The 22,563-nt window shown below is 38.0% G+C and overlaps 1 protein-coding gene across 1 annotated transcript in view; it reads right to left on the bottom strand.

Annotated features, from left to right (window-relative positions):
• LOC106962625 (partitioning defective 3 homolog) overlaps window positions 1-21,400 on the bottom strand; it is a gene marked incomplete at its 3' end in the record, with an annotated part of 108,801 nt that extends 87,401 nt beyond the window's left edge. Inside the window, exon 1 of the mRNA XM_015057164.1 lies at window positions 20,743-21,400. Coding sequence (XP_014912650.1) covers window positions 20,743-20,862 — 120 coding nt within the window. The remainder of the gene's footprint in view (window positions 1-20,742) is intronic.
• Between the last annotated feature and the right edge of the window lie 1,163 nt (window positions 21,401-22,563).

Genomic DNA, 22,563 nt, shown 5'->3' with positions numbered 1-22,563 from the left:
TCGTCTTTTATTCAGCTTCAAATGTACATGATCACTTATTGCAAAGCAACCGGGAAACTCAGGTTTTATTATGGTGGAGTTTCAGTTTCTATTGGTGGCAGTAAAAAAATGATACAGGTGGTAAAAGAAGTACCTTTAAACACTTGTAATGGATTTGCAGCCAATAAAAAAAGAGAACGAAATGCACTAAGAGAAGGAAGGTACAAGCACTAACCTACTGTAAATAAGTAGCTACAAGGTAAAAAAGTCACAACCTGTAAATCATCATACGCTTGTAAATCCCAGCTGATACCTGGACATCATGTCTGCATCATGTTTAAAGTGTAACCAGCTTTCCTGTGAAAGCATGACTCCGCCCCCAAATAACAGCTGTGCCCGAATTCAGAGTCTGCATCCTTCAAAAGGACCCGGACTCCGTAGACCGGGTCCGTGAATAAACAATTCATCGGATTAATCGTGATGAATCGATTATTGAACAAATTTACGAATCAATAGTTAACTAGGGTATGCAGACCCACCATTTGCTGAAAAAACATTTTCAGAGCAGTAATTCATCCAAAATTGTACAAAAACACATGTATATTTAACATTTAAGATAAAAACACCTTTAAATATGTTTTACCCAAAACTTCAACTCCAAATTCACCAAAGGAATGCTGTGTTATTGCATTCAGACAATAAAATGTTTATTTTCCAATTTAAAAAAATAAGTGAATTGTTTTTTTTTCCCCAAACATTTCTAATATTGTATAAGAACAATGACAAATCAGTACAATGTGCCAATGTTTGTATTAAACTACTCAATTAATCGTCAGGATAACCAACAGAATAATTGATTACTAAAATAATTGTTACCAAGACTCAAATTCATGTAGCAGCAAACATTCAACTCAAAGAGGGCAGCACTAACATGACTAAACTAAACAAAAATATCACAATTTTTACAGAAACATTAAAAAAGCACATTTAATTCCCATTTTATCTGCAAAACAGAAGATGATTTGGGGTTTAGTTGCTCTTTACGGTTAATTTTTCTCCACTTTGTTGAGACTCTGATAAAAAAAGCAGGATCGGCTGTGGCTGACCACACCAATAGGTTACCAAGGCAAAGGGACGAATCGTTGAGACGTTGACCTCCAGTGAAACCTCTGAATCCCCCCGTGGATCCAGACTCGCGTTCTGCGACATGCGTGAGGCAGGAGGAGGAACGCGTCCAGCAAACCGGGTTGAAATCTGGCCCACAATTCAATGCATGGATCAAGATGGTCTAAATGGGGCGCTTGTTTCAAACAAACGGGCTCCTCTTTGAAATGCCAGGCGTGTTGGGTTGGGTGTCCTAATTCATGTGTGTGACAGAGCAAACTTCAGCACAGACACAATCTTGTCTGATCATGTCAAAGAAGGGAGCAGTCCCACGTCTCTCTCACAGCAAGCTTCCCATCCAGAAAGAGCCCCTTTCTTACCTCAACTGCCACCAGTAAAACAAGCTGCATTCAGGTCTTACAAGAACAAACAACTGTTCACTTCAGATGAAGTGAACAGTTTCAGTCTGTGGACGTCAACAGCCACAGACTATTTTCTGCAAAACAAAGCTCAATAGAACACATTCTACAAGACATTTCGCTGCACAAACTTCATGCATTTGCAGAGAAAAACCAGTTGGAATATTTGCAAAAGTAACACATAAAAAAATCCCCCCTTGAATCTGAAGGAATACATGACCAGGGGTTTGGTATTTTTCTTTTGTCGAGCAACTCTTTCTGCAACATTCTTGGAACTGAGCAACAGAAGACACTCCTGCACATCATCACAGACAAAGCACTGCGTTTCCTAACAAACTCCCCACAGCGTTATCACGGCTGCAGCCTCAAACTCTGCAGCCACAACAGATACACTGATTACATTTTCATTTCAGCAGCTAAAGAGCGGCCATTTGCAGGATATTTTATATTAGTGCATCAACAAGAGGCAAAATGATGCAGTTGACATTTGCTAAAAGAAAACAGTGACTTTTCAGGATTTATATTAATCTGCAGAGATTTCTTTAAATTACATCTGGAGGTTCTCATGCTATAAAAGACAGTGTTTCTCATAGATTAAGTTGCTGCTGCAATAAAAGATTTCAAAGGTTTTTACTCGTCTTTACCAGAAAAGCAACGAGTATAAAGAGAAATTTACATCTACTGCTTTAATATCCCAGTTCAATCGATATAAGAAGCACTGCTGGACAAATACACAAATGCAATATTTAAGAATCTAAATTTCAACATTTATAAAACGTACAAATTATGGGGAAAAAAAACAAAGCAGACGCATAACTACTTTTCTGAGTCATGAATGAATAAAGGGGAACAGACTTGCCATCGGTGCAGCTCTGACAGCTGAAGTATTCTGTTTTATGGAGTTTGCATTTTTAGCATCAAACATGATAGAAATGATGAGTCAACAAAAAATGTACAAAGCACTCAGACGAGCAGTTCTTATTAGCATGCAACTATCTTAGTTAACTATTCGAACAATCAGATTTAAAAAAAAGCCACATTCTGCAAATTTTTTTTATTTAACCATTAAATTACAATTTTTCTTCAAGAAAACAAAAGTTTTATTGTCAAAAATGAATCAACAGCATTCTCTCAGTGAAGGTTTTGTACATTAATTGATTAATTGTTGCATTTAGCAAAAGGTTTAGTAGGAGATTTGTTTTATTATAGTATAAAAAGCTAAAACTGTCATTTGAGATTTGGGTAAAACATATTTACAGATAAAGGATTTTTTTTTATCTTAAATGTAAATGGAAATATTTTTGTAGTTTTAGTTGTACAAATGGACTTTTTTGAGTCTATATACTCCAGTTAAACCTTATTTGACTACTAAACTAGTTGATTATTATGTCAAGAATCGATTAATCGCGATTAATTGTTTCAGTCCTGATTCTTACGTCACCCAGTACAGTTGTTGGAATTCATGTTGTTGTGGTTTGGCTGAAGGCAGCAACACAATTTTAACAATTTTGAAAGACATGAGAAACGTTGCAGGTTATCGGGTCGCGCCGGTTCTCCCTGTGTGGGTGACAAATTTGACCTGTGGATCATCAGCTGGTCAGTCCAAAAGCAGCTTTTCCTGTTGAGCAGCAAAAACTCACACAGCGTCTTCGTCTCTGTGGGCTGTAAAATCTGGATCTCGTGAAACCAGTTCCATCACTTTACAGTCCCAATAAATATATGGGGCGTGAGAAAACATTTTATATGTCATCACATTAAAGAACTGGACCATAAAAGACCCGCCACTAAGACACCACAGCAGGCAGCAGGAAGAGGCGTTGCACATTTGAAGAGTGGCTCTAATGCCTCTTCTCTGCCCAGAGGCCAATAATCATCCGTCAGAGGCAGAGCTCTCATTTGGCCCGTCCTATATTTAGCAGACAAAGCCTCATCAGACTAAGTACTGAATTCAATTTCTAGGGACATCATTAATCTACACTCATAAATAATTTGAGCCGCGGAGATGTTCGGCTCTTCAGCCGTGCAGCTTCATGCTCATTTCCACTCAAAACCACAGCTGATAAATTTAAGATATTGAATTCATTTCAGGGTTTCTGTGAAGAACGTCATGGTAGGGATTAAACGATTAATTGAATTCAAATATTTGTTAATTTAGTAATCAATTAATCACTAACTGGAGTACACATACTTTAAAAATAAAACGTTTGGTGAAAAAAAACAATCAGTAATTAAGCCAAAACTGTGCAAAATATAAATACATTTACAATGAAATCACCTTTTTCTGTAAATATGTTTTACCCAAACTCCTTAACATAGTTTTAGCTTCACCCTGTTCAAATTCACTAAATATCGCTGTATGCTAAGGCATGTTAGGCCATAAAATAATTTCTTGTTTAAAAAAGTAATTGAAGTATATGTGTTTAGCACCTTTTCATGCATTTCTAATATTGTAAAGAAAAAAAAAAGGTCTGTAGAATGTGTCAATTTTTTTGATCCAATTAATCAATTAATCTTCAGAATAATCAATTATTCTGGAGCAACAGATTATTATTGTTTACAAAAAGGAGCTTCAGTTTCCAGACTGAAAACTGTCATTGGGATTCCAGTGAAACAAACAGGAAATTATCTCAACAAACCAAACATCGAGAACTTGATGGGAATCTCCAGTGATCTGGTTCAACGTCCAGCCTGATGCTGGTCTGGACAGAGACGTACAGTAAATCTGGACTTCGCTGCATCCAGGCATTCCTCTGAGACAATCCCCTCCTTGTGTCCAACACACAGCAGGTCCCTGACGTTTCAATCAATTCCAGTCCAGTTGGTGGAAATGGGTGAGTCAGCACTGCCAGCAAGGCCAGTCCGACCCGTGAACAACAAACGTGCATTTATTTTACATCCACCTGATGGTTTGATGGTTGAAACACGTTTCTGCAGCTTTTATACGCTTTATAAACTCTTATTACAGGGTTTGCAAACTTTTCCTACAGAAAAATTCAAGCATTTTCAAGGTAAGTTTTCAAACTTTTCCAGTACCACACTTTGGAGCTAAAAAGATGGTGTAACTATTATACATCAGTTATTAATCATTTATTTGTGGTTGTATTCTACAGCAGGGACAATGTAAATTCAAGTTTAGAAAATGTTATGTTTTGAAATGTCACACACACACACACACTATTGATTTGACTGGTCCGAGAACAATACACCAACAAAAACTTCCCCAATTTCAATTACGATGTTTGGCGTGTAAAATATAAGCCAACTTTTAGCCAATTACAGAGATCGATAAGTTCCCGAGAGATTAGGAATAAATATTAGTCTTGCTGAAACAATCCAAACATGTTAAGGTAAATTACCTTCTTGCTCATGAACAACATGCAAAGAAAGTCAAAAAAATCTCTAAAGATTGTTCTTGTTAAGTTTTGTAGTTTCTGGCAAATAGAAATAATTCTGACTAAAACTAAACAAGAAAACTTTGGTCTGATTCAACTTCAGACAGTGACGGTAAAAAAACATGTTTTATCAGGTGTATGAAAATATCCGGTTTAAACTGTAAATAATGTTTTTGAAATTTAGGCTTTTAATCAAACGTTAGCTTGTACTTTATTACAAAACTGCACCGTTTGAATAGCAAGCACTTTCCAGACTTTGAAAACACGCTGCTGCTAGATAATAAAGGAAATGTTTCTATGTGCATACAACGGCATAAATACAACAAATCCCTAAACAATCCTGTGATTATGGTTATAAAAATCGATACTTAAAAAAAAACATTCTCAAAGATGGTCATTGTGTCAAAATCAATACAAACTAGCCCATTCAGATTTGCCCAAATTGTGGCATTTGTTGCAGCTGCAGCTGTGCAATAACAGAGAAACTCAACGCCTCCTTCTCTCTGCAGGAGGGTTTAAACTAACATGGCGAGGACATGCAGGGAAAACATGCGATCCTCTGCAGCCAAAAAGGCAACGATGAGAGATACTGTCAGATTCTGACACTTAAAAACAACTGGTAGGAATTGTTTTACTTGTGTCAAAATATGAAAAATAAAATCCAAGAAACTGGGTTTAAAGCTTCTAATTTGTTGAAAAGCTGTAATTGTATGTAACAAATCTAAAAGCGTTACATAATTTGAATTTAAAATATTAAGATGCATTACATTTTGAACATTCCTCAGTCTGAGGGAAGGCCTTAAAAAAAAGATAAAACATTGTGGGATATCAAATTAACGTCTTAAGGTCATTTTATTGAAATAAACGACTTCTGCTTCTACCCACTCAATTCAATGATTTTCAGCCATCATGTTAAGTTGTAGCAGAAAAGATCAAATGTTGAATTCACCTAATCTAATTGACTAATCCAATTAGCTCTGCTTCTTTAAATAAATGTCAAACTTGGAGATTCATCTGCTGTACTATAATTTAATCCTTTACAAAGGCCACCTGTATTTCACTCCGTTACCGTCCAACACAATAGAACCTGATTTTTCTCATGTTTTCTCCTTCCTGTTGTGTTTTTTCACACAATAATCAGCTTTCTGGATCGCAACGCGAACTCCAGCTCAACGGCTTTTGGCACAATTCAGAAAAAATGTTGGAACTTTGTGAAATAAAAATGTGACATTTGATAAAGTACACAGAAAACGTTTAAGTTGGTTGTGACGCTACAACCACAATATCCATATATTTTACCGTCGTTTTTATTTCCCCCCCTCTTTTACTCAAACTTTTATTCTGTCGGTTCTCAGAGGTTTAGAGAAAGCCGTTAAACATCATTAGTGAATTAAAAAAACCATCCGAAGACGAAGAAACATAAACATGTCAGAGATGAAGATGTGGAGAAGTTTAAAAAAGAATTGGATTATTAATGGGATTTTTAATTGCTGAGAGAAATTTCCTAACGTTTTAAATAAAAATATTTCTTAGTGGTAATGTGCTAGAAACTAGGAATGCATTTGCTTTTATTTAGTTTGAGATAATGGGTGCAGGTATTTGTGAACTTCCAAATTAAAAAACAAAAACTGTAAACAGCAGGGGTGATGAAAGTCTATTTGTGGCCTGTGGGCTGATTTCATGTGGCCCCCCAACTGCAACTGTCATGACAGCATATGGATGGATTAATGCAGATGGAGACTTTTGATTTTTGAATGAGCAAACTTTTTACAGACAAATTAAAATCTTATGACTGAAGATGTTAGGTGAAACATTGCTGCACCGAAATCAGCTTTTAAGTAGTTTGTTAGGAATGTAATAAACTGTTCTTATTTACATAAATGCAAATAAGAACAGTTTTTTTTTCTAGTTGAACACAAAGGAATTAGCAACCTGGATGTCTTTCTTTTAATAATGCAACAGTCCTTTTTAAGTTTTGGATGTACCATCAGTGGGAAAAAAAGCATCACAAAGGGGATAAAAACATACGAGTCACACCCGACTATAAATTGCAAGATTAGCCAAATTATGAAAGAAAATCTTCAACTTGTGGTCTGGAAAATACAGTACAATGATTTACACAAACCATTTTTACCACAAAATGTGATAAAAATCATTTTTTAATTAAAACACTGCAATCTTAGCTTGTTGTCTGGTCTACCAACCCGACCAAACCAACATATTTTTGTGATTATTTTGTGCTTTTAACTAAATAGTTTAGACACCACTGCATAAAGCGTGACAGATGTGCTTGTGGCAATAAAAGCAAATCTCTATATCGTCCTAATGTGACCTACTCTGATCATTTAAACTAAAAACAACTTAATCCTTTCCATAAATTCAATATTAACATGACCAGAAGACATTTGGGAGCCAAAGGGAGACATTGTTCCTTTCTTTCTGTGCCTGGAGAAAATGTTTAGGCTGTCAGGAACCTCCATGTTTATTATGGGAGTAAGATGATGACTACCCTCCTGGTTGCAGCTGGAAGGCTCACTATAACCCATCAGTCTGGAGTATTTAAGTGTTGCCGAGACTGAAACCACAAAAACTCTGGTGAATTCAATGTGAGGGAAACGGAGGCTTTCACAGGAGCACAATGATGAATACAGTGTAGTGTTCCCAACACAAGCAGTGACATTGTTCCATCATGACCCCAAAAATGCTAATATAACTTTAATGACATCATACCAAGTAGTTAAAATTTATTAAGTGATATTCTAATAAAATGATCCGTACACAGATTAATCACTGGATTCTCCTGGAAACACAGCAGGTCTCTCAGCCACATGCCTTCATTTTTCCACAAACGTCTTTCTGTGAGGAATAACAAAAAAAACTCCTTTATAAATAAAACCATCGATGACACATCTGAAAGTCCTGGTTCACCAAAGGAAAAAAAAAGCAGAAAGTCAGACGACGATGCACTTTTATGAGCTTCCTGATTCTCCTTCTTCCCTCCACGAGTTTACATTCAAGCACTTCCCCTGTTTACACAAAAAACTCCACAGCTGAACCAAACAGGAGGGGAAAAAGTGACCTGGCCTCAAAACAAACTCACACAAAGTTCAAGAGCAGCTGATTATTATCTCAACCAGGGTGTCCAAAGTGTGGCCCGGGGGCCTTTTCCGGCCCCTGGACTGATATCCTGTGACCCATGGCTGCACAGGTGCTTGATGCAGATGCAAACTTTTTATTTTTAACCAGGGTAAAAATGTAACAAATTTAAATTGTACAACAGAAAATGTTGGATATGACACAAAGTATTCAATAACCACATCTGTCCCAGCAGGCTTTTATGAACCAATTTCTGCTTTTGGTTTATTTATTCACTTTGGCTCTATAATTGTAATAACAGTGACATAAGTCTTGCTTTTATTACTAAGAACTAATAAAAGAATAAAGTTATATTATTTACAGACAAACCTGCAAATGCCTTTTTACATTTTGGATCTACAATAACTTACAAATCCCTTTCCAACAAAAACACTGGCTACTTGTTTGAAGTATAGCACCTTAGCTTATTGTTGAGTAGGTAGAGAAAAAAAAAAAAAAAAATATATATATATATATATTACTGTATTTTTCTGTTTTCCCCCCTTTTTTTGGCTTCAAAGTCCTTTAGACTTGACGATTTTGCCCATGTGACAGAAAGTTTTGACATCTCCGATCTAAACATGGCCTCTCATCGTTTGGGCGTGTTGGATTAAAAAAAGATCATATAATTTATTTTATAGCACTCTGTTAACTTTAAGCCCCCGTCATTACGTCTTATGATCTGGACCGTCATTAAACCGGGCAATCCCTCTGCGTCTCTCCCGCCTCCTCCTGCATGGGGAGGAAATCTGTTTGCAACAAGAGAAGCTTTACAAGTTTTATCTCCAGCAACGCTTTCAAGGACGAGTTCATCTGCAAAAAGCATCTGTGTGGACAGTTTAGGATTACACCAGTTTTCCCAAACAGCCTGTGCTCTGCTTATGCAACGGCTTTATTCTGTAGAGCTCTACATACTTTGATAAAATGAGACCAGCGTGAATCTTCTCAGAACTTTTTACCCCTTTAACATGACCTCTGAGGATAAGACAAGAATGACAAGAATATTTTCTTGCATAATTTTGCAAATTGTTTTGGAAAGCCAGAGAAGTACCAGTTGGTCATTTGGAAAAACGGACATAACTAGTTTGAAAGCTGTTGTGAAATAGCAGCAACAACAACAGACACCACCTAAGACATAATCATCCAAAGCAGGTTTCCCTACAAAGGAGGGAAAAAGGACAACGATGGGCTGTCTCTGTCTTCCAGTAGTCCACAATCACTTAGTTATAAAGATTACAAATGTTTGACACCCAGGACAAAGTAATTAGTTTGTACTTTACAAAAGTCCTGACGGTTTTGCCTGAGTCTTAATGATTAATATTTTTTAAAAGGCAATTTTGTTCCCAGACTCTTCATTTTATTAATTGTGTCTGTTGTGTGGGTTTTTTTTATTTCTGTCTTTGTTCTTCATTCACATAAAAGTCAAATTAAAGACGTTTTAAAACCTTTACAAATGAAACTTAAGATCTGCATCACAACAGAAATTGACAGAAAAAATTGCATATTCTGCGACGCTCTCTCCATCCCCGTAGCGTTTCCACACAGAACGCAGCTACAGCCTCGGGGTTGGCAACAGAGTTCAGGCAACAGGGAAGACGAACATTGTAAATTTGCTCTTATGTTAAACGCAAAAGCCTTTGTTAGCTAGAAAGAGGATATTTATCAGCCAATATCTGGCAGCTTGAACTGCCTCAAGTCACAGAAAGCAATAAAGATGTCCGTCTTAGACAGAAAAGATCTGTGAGGGGAATAAACTACTTAGAACATATGAGATTACATAGTTCTCCTCAAACACAATTTAAGAGCTGGGATTGATGAATTTAAGACCAGATCACTTTTTACTTAAATAACCGAGACATCTAAAGGTTATATTTTTAGATACACGGATTTAAGACTTCTTAAGGATGTGCAGACACTATGATTGAAGTGCATTTTGTCTTAATAGAGACCGTTTTATTTTTTGTTGTTTTGTTAATTTATTTGGGATATTTAAAGTCTCTTCCAGTTCCAGTGTCTATTCTTCTTTAGAAATTCAAGTTAACTGATCTTTGAGACATTATGTCTCAGATTTTTGATATTACATTATTATTATTCTTGTAATTGCATCATTATGCCTTTATTAGTTGGAAATGGTCTTAAAACAACAACATTTTAATTTATTACCAAGTTTCTGGGACTACAAGACATGACTAAAGATGATAATAGGAAAAGCCGACAAGAAAACTCAACTTTGGTGTTAATCAGAAGTAGCTTAATTTAACGTAACATGACTGAATATGATGGTTAAATGTTACTTTTTTGACATAATGGATTTATATTTGTTTTTCACATTAGATTGTACAGCTTTTAAATGCCATTAAAGGCAGAACAAGCTGTGAAATAATTGATCTTGGCCTAATTTTCCCAGTTGTGTAGATGTTTCAGATCTTCTTCACTCTTTAGTCAAGAGTGTTAAATGCTAAATGTACGTGATCCTTTCAGGCTCCGACACGGTTTCTCTCATGTGGCTACAAATCAAACGACTCCAATGCAGAAACCAAATGGCTCATATTATACAGCTGCTGTTCTCATTCTTTAGAGAAAACAAAAATCAATCCAAGTGTTTACAGACCAGAAACCTAAGTGCCTAATGGTTCTGATAAATCTTACGGGGCCCGTTTGCTTGGCGGACATGGTGTGGAAATCCCTGTCCGCTGAGGAAACGGATTACATTTGCAGCACATTGCTGCTCTCAAGGTTGTCTCACCAAAACACTGTTTACATTTCTCCAGAAGAGAAATTATGTTTAGACAAAAAAAGAGCACATTTGTGGTTTCAAAGGGTTGGTACAAAAATAGAAACTATGCATATTTTGCACCTCTGCAAAACTACCAACCTCTAATTATGACGTTAGAGTGGAAACATGTTTAAAAACACTGATTTAGCCAAGTTTAGCCCTGAGATAAACTAAACAACAGGGTTGTAATGAACTATGAGGCTGACTGCTGAATCACAGCAAGATGAGTTTAACTGGTCTGAGCTGTTGGAAACGCCAAAGCTTCTGCTGCATTCGTGTTTATGTTCCATCGGCTTATATGTGTTATTAAATGCTTCAATTAGATCTGCGTTTCTCAACCCTGGTCCTCAGGCCCCCCTTCCTGCATGTTTTAGGCATTTCCCTTCTGCCACACACCTGAATTGCATCTCTGGGTGATTTACAGTCCTCTGCAGAACTTGATAGTCATGCAATCATTTGAATCAGCTGTTCTGGAACAGAGGCACATCGAAAACATGCAAAGCAGGGAGGCGGTGAGGACCAGGGTGGAGAAACACTGAATTAGACCAAGATATTAGTTTTACACCAATCTTCAGATTTCAGTACAAAACATAAACCTATTTGGATTTTATTGCAAAAATTATTAAACATAATGCTGAAGTTGGCATCTGATTTGGCGGAGCAGTACAGAGATATTTCACTATTTTGTTCTCGTCATCTAGACAATTTTAAGATTAATTTAAAAATCCATGTTTGGACAAGATTATCCTACATTAAATCCAAACTTATTTTAAAACTGGAGTTGTTCTTGTGCTTCGTTTGGCATTTAAACTAGAAGTTTAAGAATCACAGGTTGAGATTAAACGCCCCGATCTTTGAGGGTGAAAAAGTCGTCAAGCTGCTTTTTTTAAGAGTGAACTTTCTGTTAAAGCAAAAACAAAAGGTGGGACAAAAAGCTTTACAAGATAAGCCATTTATTTGATTTAGAAAATCTACCGGTCATGATGTGTCGAGTGAAGCCTGTGGATAAAGAAAAACTCCTACAGCAGTTTGGGTGGTGCTTCTCCTCCATGTTTGTTTGTTTAGGAGTAGTCAGTTATTAAGTTAAATATTTGATTAGTTATTTTCATTTTTAGTGGTTGTACTTGACCCACTTTACTGGGAAAGTTGTTTGGTTTCCATTATTTATTTGAGGTGAACCTCCTCTTGATCTTTTTTAAGTTTCTTGTAATAAATCCTTTTCAATTTATATTCTACCAGCTGGACCCTTTTCTCATGTTACCTCCACTGATCCCTTGTCGAGTTGGGTTGTAACAGCAGAAGATTAGCTTCCTTTAAACAGAAAATATTTATAATATCTGAAAATATAAGGCAGTCTCGAGGTTCGATTAGGGACCAAAATGACAACATTTGTTACAGTTTTTGCTGCTGTGGTTCTTTTTCACATTGAACTGTGTCAAAAAAACCAAACCCTTTGGAAAACCTGTTCCCCTCCTCGCCAGTGGGGGCGCTGCATCAAGAACTACTGAAGGAAATTACACAAAAACCTCTTAAGACACTGAGCACAACTTCCTTCTACATGAAATGTAAATAAAAATAGAGTAACGTGAAATTTTAGCGGTTGTAGGATTTGTAGTATCGTATAACACAAGCTATTTCTCCTGCTAGTGCTGGACTCTTTGTTTTGGTAGGGCTTACCCAGAATGCCCTGCACGATGGTCCACTTCCTGTTTTCGTAACGATTTCCGCATTGGCATTCATAAATGCATTTGAACCTCACCAGAGTTCACTTCAACCAAATTGAACCGAGGTTTATAGGCAAACCAGAGCTTGCTTTTTTGGTCCGCATCAGAGTTTGATTACGCTTTCACATCTCCCCAAAAAAAACGATTTCTGTAGGCAAACGGACTGGAGTTTGAGAAAAGCTGACTAAACAAGACTGCTGTGAACGCAGCCTAAGAAAGAATCAGGAAAGAGCTTTGAGACATCAGCTCGTTTCCTTCAGCACGTCTCCGGTTTCCTTTATCTCACCGCAATCTGAAAATAAACTGATAATATTTTAAGCAGAGAGACCTGATCCGACACAGGTTGTGTGCTCCGTGGTTGAATGAGTTCATGTGAGAAAACCGCTTCACTCCTTAAATCTTAATGAGCTCCTTCAGGACGGCAGCATTCTTCCCACCGTCGTCACATCTCTGCAACCTTCATCTTCACCAGGCCAAACAGCTCAGATTCACCAGAAACTGCTTCAAAATCTCACCACAAAGCAAAGAAGCTATGATTAATATAATCCAGGTTTTTAAATCATGATAAGGCTGACAATTTATGTAAATTCCTCACGGTGAAGCAACATAACTGAGGTGGGTGAAGAGGGGGGGAAACGGATCTCATCCAAAATGCCGAGCACAGCAAAGAAGCACGATGGGAACGATGGTTATGCGAGCGTCATCAGCCGGAGCGGAGGGTGCAGAATTTCTCATGCCCGAGGAAAAAGCTGCAGGCTGTAATCATCCGTCCTGTTGTTCAGAGGGTTTTATGTAATATCTGTCATCTTCTTCAACTGCCAACCCAGTTTTTTTTTTTTTTAAGAAATATGACTTATCTATTTTTTTACAGTGCGAGTTCAGGAGCAGAGCCTCAGATGGTCACATCCTGCACCAGCTTCTTTTTGGGTAAATTTTTCCACTGTGGTTTGGTCAAGGTCAAAGTCAGCGGCCCGCGAATCATCAGCGAAGCTTTTAATCCTGCACTGTGCTCGTTTTTAGAAGCAGAACCCCCTGGCTGGTACAGCCTGGTGACACGAGGATCAAACAGGTGAACTGTGAAGTTACCAAGGCTTTTCAGGTTGACTGGCCCCCCAGCACATCTTCTTCTGGTGCAACCAGGCCTTAAAAGCTCATCTGTGTCCAAGTTCAGAAAACCAAGAAAGAGAAGGAAACGGATCCAAACCGGACCAATCATGCCTTGGTTGTTTTCACATAAACATGGGGAACTGAACGGCTTGATGGTGGGAGAAGGTCCCAAGTGAGAATCAGGAAATAAACACGTTTGGTGTGAAATATAATGACTGCTTATTGCTCCGTTTCAGAGATGGAAGGAAAACAAGTGAAATACACTGGAAGTCCACACAGCATGACTCCATTTGCACCAATCATGCCTTGTTAGCAAAACATATAGCAGGGGCTGGGTATGGACCGGTATGAGAGTCCCACACCATGAGTAAAAATACAAGTTTCACAACACTGACGCAAAGATGTGTCAGTATTAAACTGACAAAGATTATACTGACGAAATGTAAGGCTTTTTAATAGGACTGGGATTTAAGACCTTTATCTCCACAGAAATAAAAATACAGACAATATTAAATTCTCCTGGGAAGGTAAAATTTAAGACCTGTAATTATCACCACCTTCCTAGAATAGTACGCCAAGTCATCTTTTACCATAAGTGACCTTTTCTTTTTTTTTTGCTAAAATGCCTTTTAGAAAAAAATCACTAAGGCCATTGTTTTAGCAACGTGACGATATTAAAGGAGAACTTAATAAAATGAATTTAAGACATTTTAAGGCCTTAATTTTAGATAAATGAATGTGGCTTTTCAACATTTATTTGCAAATGTTCGTGCAAAATATCGCAAATCTGTTGTCATTCCAATCCTTTCATCTGCCACATTTCCGGTTTAACTACCTGAAATGAAATGACTCGGTTCTGAGCTCCAATTCAAAGAACGACGTGAGGACATAAAGAAAGGAAAAAGGAAGGATACAAGAAAGGAAATAGAAAAACAATAAAACGCAGATGGAATAAGGAAAGAAGGAGGGACACGATGTACACAATGCAAAATAGAATAATCTGGAAATAAAAATGTTCATCCATTCTGATTTCCAGATATTTCCAGTCTGTGTAGAAACATCTTGGACAGATTTTCTTAATGAGAAAATGTCAAAAAGGGGCAATTTCTGGCTGCAGAGGTTGCTAGTCCCTGACCAAGGCGTTGGAGGAACTTTAATTTACATTATGGGTGTCAAAAGTGTGGCTCAGGGGCCATTTGTGGCCCTTGAAATCATTTTATTTAGTCACTGACCACAAGAATGGTAAAGATTTGGCCAACAAAATAGAAATTGTCCGTTTTTCTTATGAAAATGCAACAGTCTGGAGAAATTTTTATGTCTTGGATCTTCAATGTTATTAATGTTCATTAAAGAAAAGCCAGTAGTTTGAATTTTCCAGTTTTGGTGCCCAGGACAAAAGGTTTGGACACTTCTGACACGCATCAATGGAATCACACAGAAACTCCGGTAGACAATGAATGTTGCTGTTGAGACGCTGAAGCAAGCTGTGCACAAGCAGACACATTATTATGCTGAGTGCATGTGCTGCTTCACGCATGCATCAACGTTCAGAGCCGGATCCACAAGCTGGAGCCTCTTCCTTTGAAGATGTGGCAGACATGTGTATCTGTTGGCGATGAATGGCATCCATCAGACACACTGAGCAGCGGTTAGCATCTCCAGAGCCCGTCTGCCATCAAAGCCAATGAAGCATTAATTAAAAACAGTCATTTCTACAATGAATTGAGTCATATCTTAAACACTGCAGAGAAATGGCATCAGAACACAATTAAAAACAGACTCATAGGTTTGACTTCATCTGCAGCAAAGCATGTTTCCTCTGAAAGAGGGAGGGGCTCCTCCAAAGGAAACGGCGTGAAACTGAAAGCTGGTGAGAAAAACTCAATTCAGACACCTGGAATCCCGAAGGAGGCTTCTGAGTTTTAGGCAAAAAGCTAAATATCAAGCGCATCACATGAGAATTAGACGCACGAAGTCATTTGTCTTCCATTGAAAGGAATCATTTTAATTGTTATGCAAAAAAACTAAAAGCTTTCGGTAACACTTTATTTGAAGGGGTTGAATAAGACTGTCATAACACCGTCATAAACATGACGTAACACCTGTCATGAACATGAATAAGCCTTCATGAATATTTATGACTGTTGTCATAAAGCGTCATTCGGTAAATTATGACACTTTTAATACAAAGTTGACATTATTCAAAATGTCTTTGTTATGACAACTTGACATTAACCAGGAAATCATTACTGTTTAAACTTTACCTTTAGTAACATAAAGTTAACTCATTTTTAAAGTGCAATCAGTAATACTTTTATAACAAATTTATATCAGTAATGATTTCTTGGTTAATGTCAAGTTGTCATAACAAAGACATTTTGAATAATGTCAACTTTGTATTAAAAGTGTCATAATTTACCAAATGACTCTTTATGACAACAGTCATAAATATTCATGAAGGCTTATTCATGTTCATGACGGGTGTCGTGTCACGTTCATGACGGGTGTCGTGTCACGTTCATGACGGGTGTCGTGTCACGTTCATGACGGGTGTCGTGTCACGTTCATGACGGGTGTTATGTCAGTCTTATTCACCCCCCTTCAAATAAAGTGTTACCAAGCTTTCTAACAGAAAGTGCACTGACTGCTTCCATCAGGGTACGTCCGTTTTCCATGTCATGTTTCTAGAGTTTTCAGTCCTTCTCTGCTCATTTTAAAAGGACTAACATCCACTATTAATTTATGGCAGAAATTTTCTGTGTATTCGGGCTTCAAATATGGATTCTGCAAAACAGGCGACTCCATAGACGTGTGTGTGAGATTTAAACACACACACTAAACACTGTTCTTCGTATATAAACATATGTGCTCACATCAGTCTCGCTGCGCGCAGTGAGGTTTTTATGTTTGACGTGTCCTTTGGTTCAATATTCTCTGAAAAGATAGCCTTTGTAAATCAAGCCTATAAATTCAGGTACATATGAACCCGCTCTGCAAGATCTCCTTCCAAGTCGGCCATATTGAATGAAAGGAGGAGCGAAGGATCCGCACAGAGCTCATTGTGTCAACTATAAACCTAGCTTAACCTGTCTGCCATCACCGTTACTGGTATATAGAAAACTATTTAAAATAAATAAATAATTTAAAATAAATAAACAATGATCAGCCTGGTAGGGAGGCAATTACAGCCTGGCAGCCCACCAAGCTCATAACAAACTGAGGGAAACCCTGGAAACCGAAAAGGCCTGGGAAGACATGTTTTCCCATACCGTATCTTCTTTTTCCTTGCATATCCAAGCTTATTATGTCTTTTTTAGGTAACTGCATGGAACGCAGATCCTTAAATGCAGTTGTTTGTGGTGCAACCATAGCACCACAAACAAAAATACTGCTCTTAAAAAAAAATTCCCATTTGAAATTGGCTTCTTCAGGAAGCCACTTACTTAAAAAAGAGTGATTTATATCACTGAATTTCACACAGCAATTACTTTTAAATTATATTTTTTTAATTTAAAGATGCATTTTTGATGCTTGTGGAACAAACAGTGGAGAAATTAGTAAAAATACTATAAGTAATAAATGTAGTAAGACAATAATCAATCAAAATTCTTTTAAGTCTTTACACTACATGATAAACAACATGATAAATAACCAAGCCAGTCATTGCTACACCCACAAGCTTGTTCTGCATCACTATTAACGTCACATAACCAAACACCCCAAACCAACGCCCTCATCCCTTCCACACACAAACAAGTTGGAAATAAATACTGGGAATTAATATTGGTCCAGTTGTACTTGTCGGACCAATACCAATGTGGTGTTTCCCACCCCATCGCCTTTGAACCGTGATCTAAACAATCATCCCATCATCATCTCCATTTCCCTGCTTCTGAAGTCTCCCCAGAAGAAGACTCCATTTATTTATTTAGTTTTTTGGTTTCCTGCAGAAAGCATTCCTCTCTAATGATAGGGGAAGTTACAAGGGGGGTCCATGCAAACACTGTGGCAGGAGAAAACACCCAACCTAAATCTGGTCCTCCTATTAAGACAGAGGGTGGGGAAACGGAGCTGAGATCTTCGACACCACATCTGTGACCAGCAGACTTCCTGAGACACGCTCAGGGTTGGTTAGATTAAACAGTCTGGGTGGAACTGGAGCAGTAAACATGGCTATAAGGAGTTCAAATGACAAGGGTGTTGTGTTTTGTTGTGAAGTGTCTACTAACAGTTACACTTATTTCATGCTTTTAATTTGACCAAACGTCTTGGATGCCTCGCTGTCAAACATCAGCATCCATCAGAAGCAGCAGCAGCAGCAGCATAACTCTCCTGCTCTGAAACCACAGACCGTTCACATACTGAGAAACATGCAACATGTTTTTGCTGAAAATAGTTTGGCTGTACTTCTTGTTTATGGCTCTTGTTGTGGTTTATTGTTGTCCTTTCGCCCTGCAATAAGTCCAAACTACTGATGCAGATACTGCTCTTTATTTTAACTCTAACTAAACCTCCAAGGCTTTACCTGGTCAGCCTGCAGACCAGAGCTCCTTGGGTTTCAGGAGCCAAAAACTAAAAAAAGAGAGGCCGGTCGGTAACCGGTTTGGCTGATTAATGAGAAAATTTTCAATGCAAGCTTGTTAAAAAAACAAAAAAAATAAAATTATGTTCCTCAACTGGAAAGTTAGCTTCTTTTCGATAAAAGGTTCAGTTTTCGCAGATTGTTTTGTGGAACGTGACTCCTAATTGTGGATGTAAATCCTAATGGTTGATATTTTTTGTGCAGTATGTCTGACATATTCCACAGAAAATGCAGTTTGGGACACTGCAATACTACTTGACCCACGTTTGGAAAACAGCAAATCCATGTGCAGCATTCAGCTTCCTTGGCGCTAAACAAGCTGATAAAGAAAACTGGTTCTGTTGTGGGATTATTCTAGAACCTCTGCAGATGATGGTGAAAAGAAATGAAGAAGAAAAAAAAAAATCAAACTGTGAGCATCTTTTTAATGAAGAACCTTGAATGATATGAGTTACAACAACATTTAATTTCCCTTTTGGATTAATAAAGTAATTTTGAATTGAATTGAGTCAACATGCTCAAACTGAAACCAGAGTGTCAAACAAAGTCTCTAGAAAATAATTTACATTTAAACTCAAACAATCCCTGCGATGCGAGCATTTCTAATCGGTTGATCTCTAGAAATCAGGAACATAATGACGTCTCGTGGTTTTACAACAGAAGTACAAACAGATTTAGGAACAGCAAAGTGTGACTCCAAGAGTCAGTTTAGAGCATAAGATTTTTTATAACCATCAACTTCCAGTCCTCAAGAACTGCCGTTCTGAAACACACCCAAATCAAAAGAGTCAATTCCCTAAATCACAAACTGAAAAGGATTTTATCCAAAGTTGATTTCAGCTTTTATTCAGATGCAGAACCTCAGACCACCCCGTTGCTCATTTCTCCACTTACTCTAATATCAGCTAATACACTGAAAATATTCCATCAGTGTATCGTACTTGCAAACAAAAAGCTTTAGTTTGTCATATTGCATGACTTAAAGAACAGAAGCTAAAGCATTGTACTCAGAGAGCAGATCAGCAGAGACGTCCTCATACCTGCGTCTGTCTGCTGCCGGTGAATTATTCAGGAGAGGAAGGAACAGGAAAGCTTCTGGGTCACCATTATTACAGCAAAACAGGCAGGAAGTTAGCAAAGAGAGCAGCAAAGCATCAATGAGTGACATCATTTTGGAGCGAGTTGTGCAATTAGAGATGCACCAATCAGACGTTAACCTCAATTTTCTGATGCCAACAACAAAAAAAAAATAAAGGAATTACAAAATTATCCACATTTATGATTTAATGCACTAGCCCCTAAGCTGAATCTAGTTATTGTCACTCAAAAATGTTGAAAACAGGGAGAAGTTTTCTATTTTGATGCATTTAATGAATAGGAAAAAATTATTTTCTCTCCAATTTGACCACCTGAGTATCAGATGGAAAAATCAACTTTTTTTTTTTACGTCTGGACAGTTAAATTATGCATCTCCTAAAACTTAAATCAATCCATTTGATCAACTAGACAACACCTGAATTGAATCATAAGTATTTTCTTAATTTTGAGCGATCAGTCAGTCGATACTTTGATGTAAAACTGACCGGAAAACATGGCAACTCTAGGCAGAAAGACTTGGTGCAACAAAACGGTGCTACCAACTGTTAAACCGTGCAAAATTTAAAGTCACAAATATGATGGATGTCAAATAGCCTTGCAATTTTCTCTCCCATCTTATCTGATCCAGGTGGGGGGAAAAAAATCCCTGCAGGCTTCTGCACCAAGTTAGTTGAGAGGTTATCTGCAGCTGCCTCATAACCTCTGCAGGTCTTCCCCTTTTATCTCCAGGATTTATGCCTCTGGTCCGTGCCTGCACTGGGAGCTTTCCATCAGCATCCTGCAGGATCTGGAACGAGCTAAGGACTCAGAAGTCTCATATAAACTTATTTAAATGTCTCATTTGTGCATTTATGTCAACAAACGTCTCTGGTTAGCAGCTCTAACTCACATAAAGTTAATCACACTGTCTGGCTGGATTGCTTTTATTAGGAATCCTGCAGAGGAAAATGATGCAGTTCTCCTCAGCTGGCCCCTAAACGCCTCACAGCAGACCTACTTTTACCAACTTGCTACCTTGCTGATGAAAAAATAAATAAAAACTCACTCCCAGTCGAGCTGGAAACTCTAGAAAAGTTCGCAAATTTGTGAAAACCTCCGCTCTGATCCTGGAAAATGCAGTGTGCCTTGCAGCGAGGCGCAGGGAGAATCCCTAAGGAAGTTTTTCTGTTGGTTTACAAACACTGGAACCACAATGGCGGTGCGCCTTTTCTTTGAAAGCAGCAACGTACACGGCGCAGTTTGTGCGCCTTCTTATCTCCGCAACCTGTGCACCAAAACAAGCAAGACAGAGGGGGAAACTAAGCGCCGAACCTCCTTCCTTCCCCCCCTGCAACTGCTTTGCGTCTGCGAAAAGTTTGCGCCATTTTTGAGCGAGCTTGCGGCGCTTCCAGGACAACATGAGCGGGGAAAAGTAGCCTCCACTCACCTTGGCGATGGCTTTCTTGTACCGCATGACAGCCTGCTGGATAAGTGCGTGGACTTTAATGTTCCCGTCCCCGCACGGAACCACCACCCGGGTCCTGCCGAAGCACACAGTCACTTTCATGGCTCAGGCTCCGAGGACTTCCCCAGGTTCGGAGCAAAGCCGAGACGAGGAGGACAAATCCGAGTGGGAAGCACACGGGAGCATGGAGGGGGTTTTGTTGTTGTTGCCCGAGGTTATCCCGGTATTCCTGCCTGGAAAAAGGAGGACTAAATGTCGTCCCGCTTCTCCCCGCCGGACGACATTGTTGTCTGTGTTTTCAGACCACCTGTTTAGCTCCTCTCTCTCTCTTTCTCTCTCTTCTTCCTTCCTTCCCTCTCTGGATCCCAATCCTTCTCTCCGGGCTGAGCTAATGCTCCCTGCTGCGTTCAATGGCCAACAGGAGTATCGGAGTCAAGACAAGCAAACTTTTGTTTAAAAAACGCCATTTAATATTCAGGAAATAATGCTTTAATCTTAAGATTTAAAGTTTTAAAAAAGCATTCCTCCTGATATTTTACAATTATTTATCGCCCTGTGATGGAACAAGAAACTAAGAATAAAACAAGTCTTAAATCTCTGTATTTTGTCATAGAGTTGCTAAATTATGTGATTGGATTCAGTGTCTCTAAATTTTTTTTTACTATTCAACATTCAATTTGTAAATCAAACTGTTTTCACATCACCTTTCATGCGTCCTTTAATAAAAATACTTTTCAGAATAAGAAAAACAATAAAAAAATAAACTGTGGGTGGAAAAACTAACTCTTTAGAAGTGATAATGAAAAAAGGAAACTCATAATATATAAAAAATGAAACACCATATTTGTGAATAAATCAGCTTACTAATTTGTAAAGATTTATTTAACTAATACAAATGTAAGATGTATACAAATGACTATTAATGAAAACAATTACGCACACGGGTAAAAAAGATAAAAAGCAAGACATTTGGTTTTACTAAAAAGCAGTAACAACATATTCCATTTATTAATCATTCAGATAAAACCCCAATTTCCAGGTAAAGTTGGATATTTGATATGTTTGATATTTAAGTAAGATTCAAATATCTGTTACAAAAGAGGAAGGTATCAATCTGTGAGCTCTGACTGTGTTTTTCAGAGAGACAGCCTAGATCAGTGTTTCTCAACCCTGATCCTCACCACCCCCCTGCTCTACATGTTTTAGATGTGCCTCTCTTCCAGAACAGCTGATTCAAATGATTGCATCAAATACTGCAGAAGCCTGTTAATCACCCAAAGATACAATTCAGGTGTGTGGCAGAAGGGAAACACCGAAAACATGCAGGAAAGGGGGGCGGTGAGGACCAGGGTTGAGAAACACTGACCTAGAGGAAGAAACAGTTTCTGTAGTTCTTGTGTCATTGTTGGTACAACTTTTATTTTAACCAAAACAAATGCATGATGTTTATAGTGATTTGTAAAAGTACTTTTATTAAAAATAAAAACTAGAAAAGCCCCCAAAAAATAATAAATAGAAATGTTTTCTAAACTTTCCCCCTAAAGTTCTAAAACCTGCTGATAATCAAATTCTGAGATTAACTAAACCTAAAACTTCTGAATCCAACAAAATTGCAGTTTTTCTCTCAAGAAGCTGAATAGACACTGTAAATCAATTTCAAAACATTTGGCGATTGTGAAGCTGTAAATTACCAGCTGCTCCTGAACGCCTCAGACAAGCGAGCTCTGGCGCCGCTGTGTGGTCAGGACGGGTAATGTTTGAAGAGCCAGACTCAGCAGTGGGTAGATCCACTGTAACTCTGTA

Source organism: Poecilia latipinna, unplaced genomic scaffold (assembly GCF_001443285.1).
Source record: "Poecilia latipinna isolate Pla-1442-1.1 unplaced genomic scaffold, P_latipinna-1.0 Scaffold1439, whole genome shotgun sequence".
In the NCBI taxonomy this organism is placed as follows: Eukaryota; Metazoa; Chordata; class Actinopteri; order Cyprinodontiformes; family Poeciliidae; genus Poecilia; species Poecilia latipinna.
Note: the sequence above shows the minus strand (reverse complement) of the source record. Positions and strands in the feature narration are given on the sequence as shown.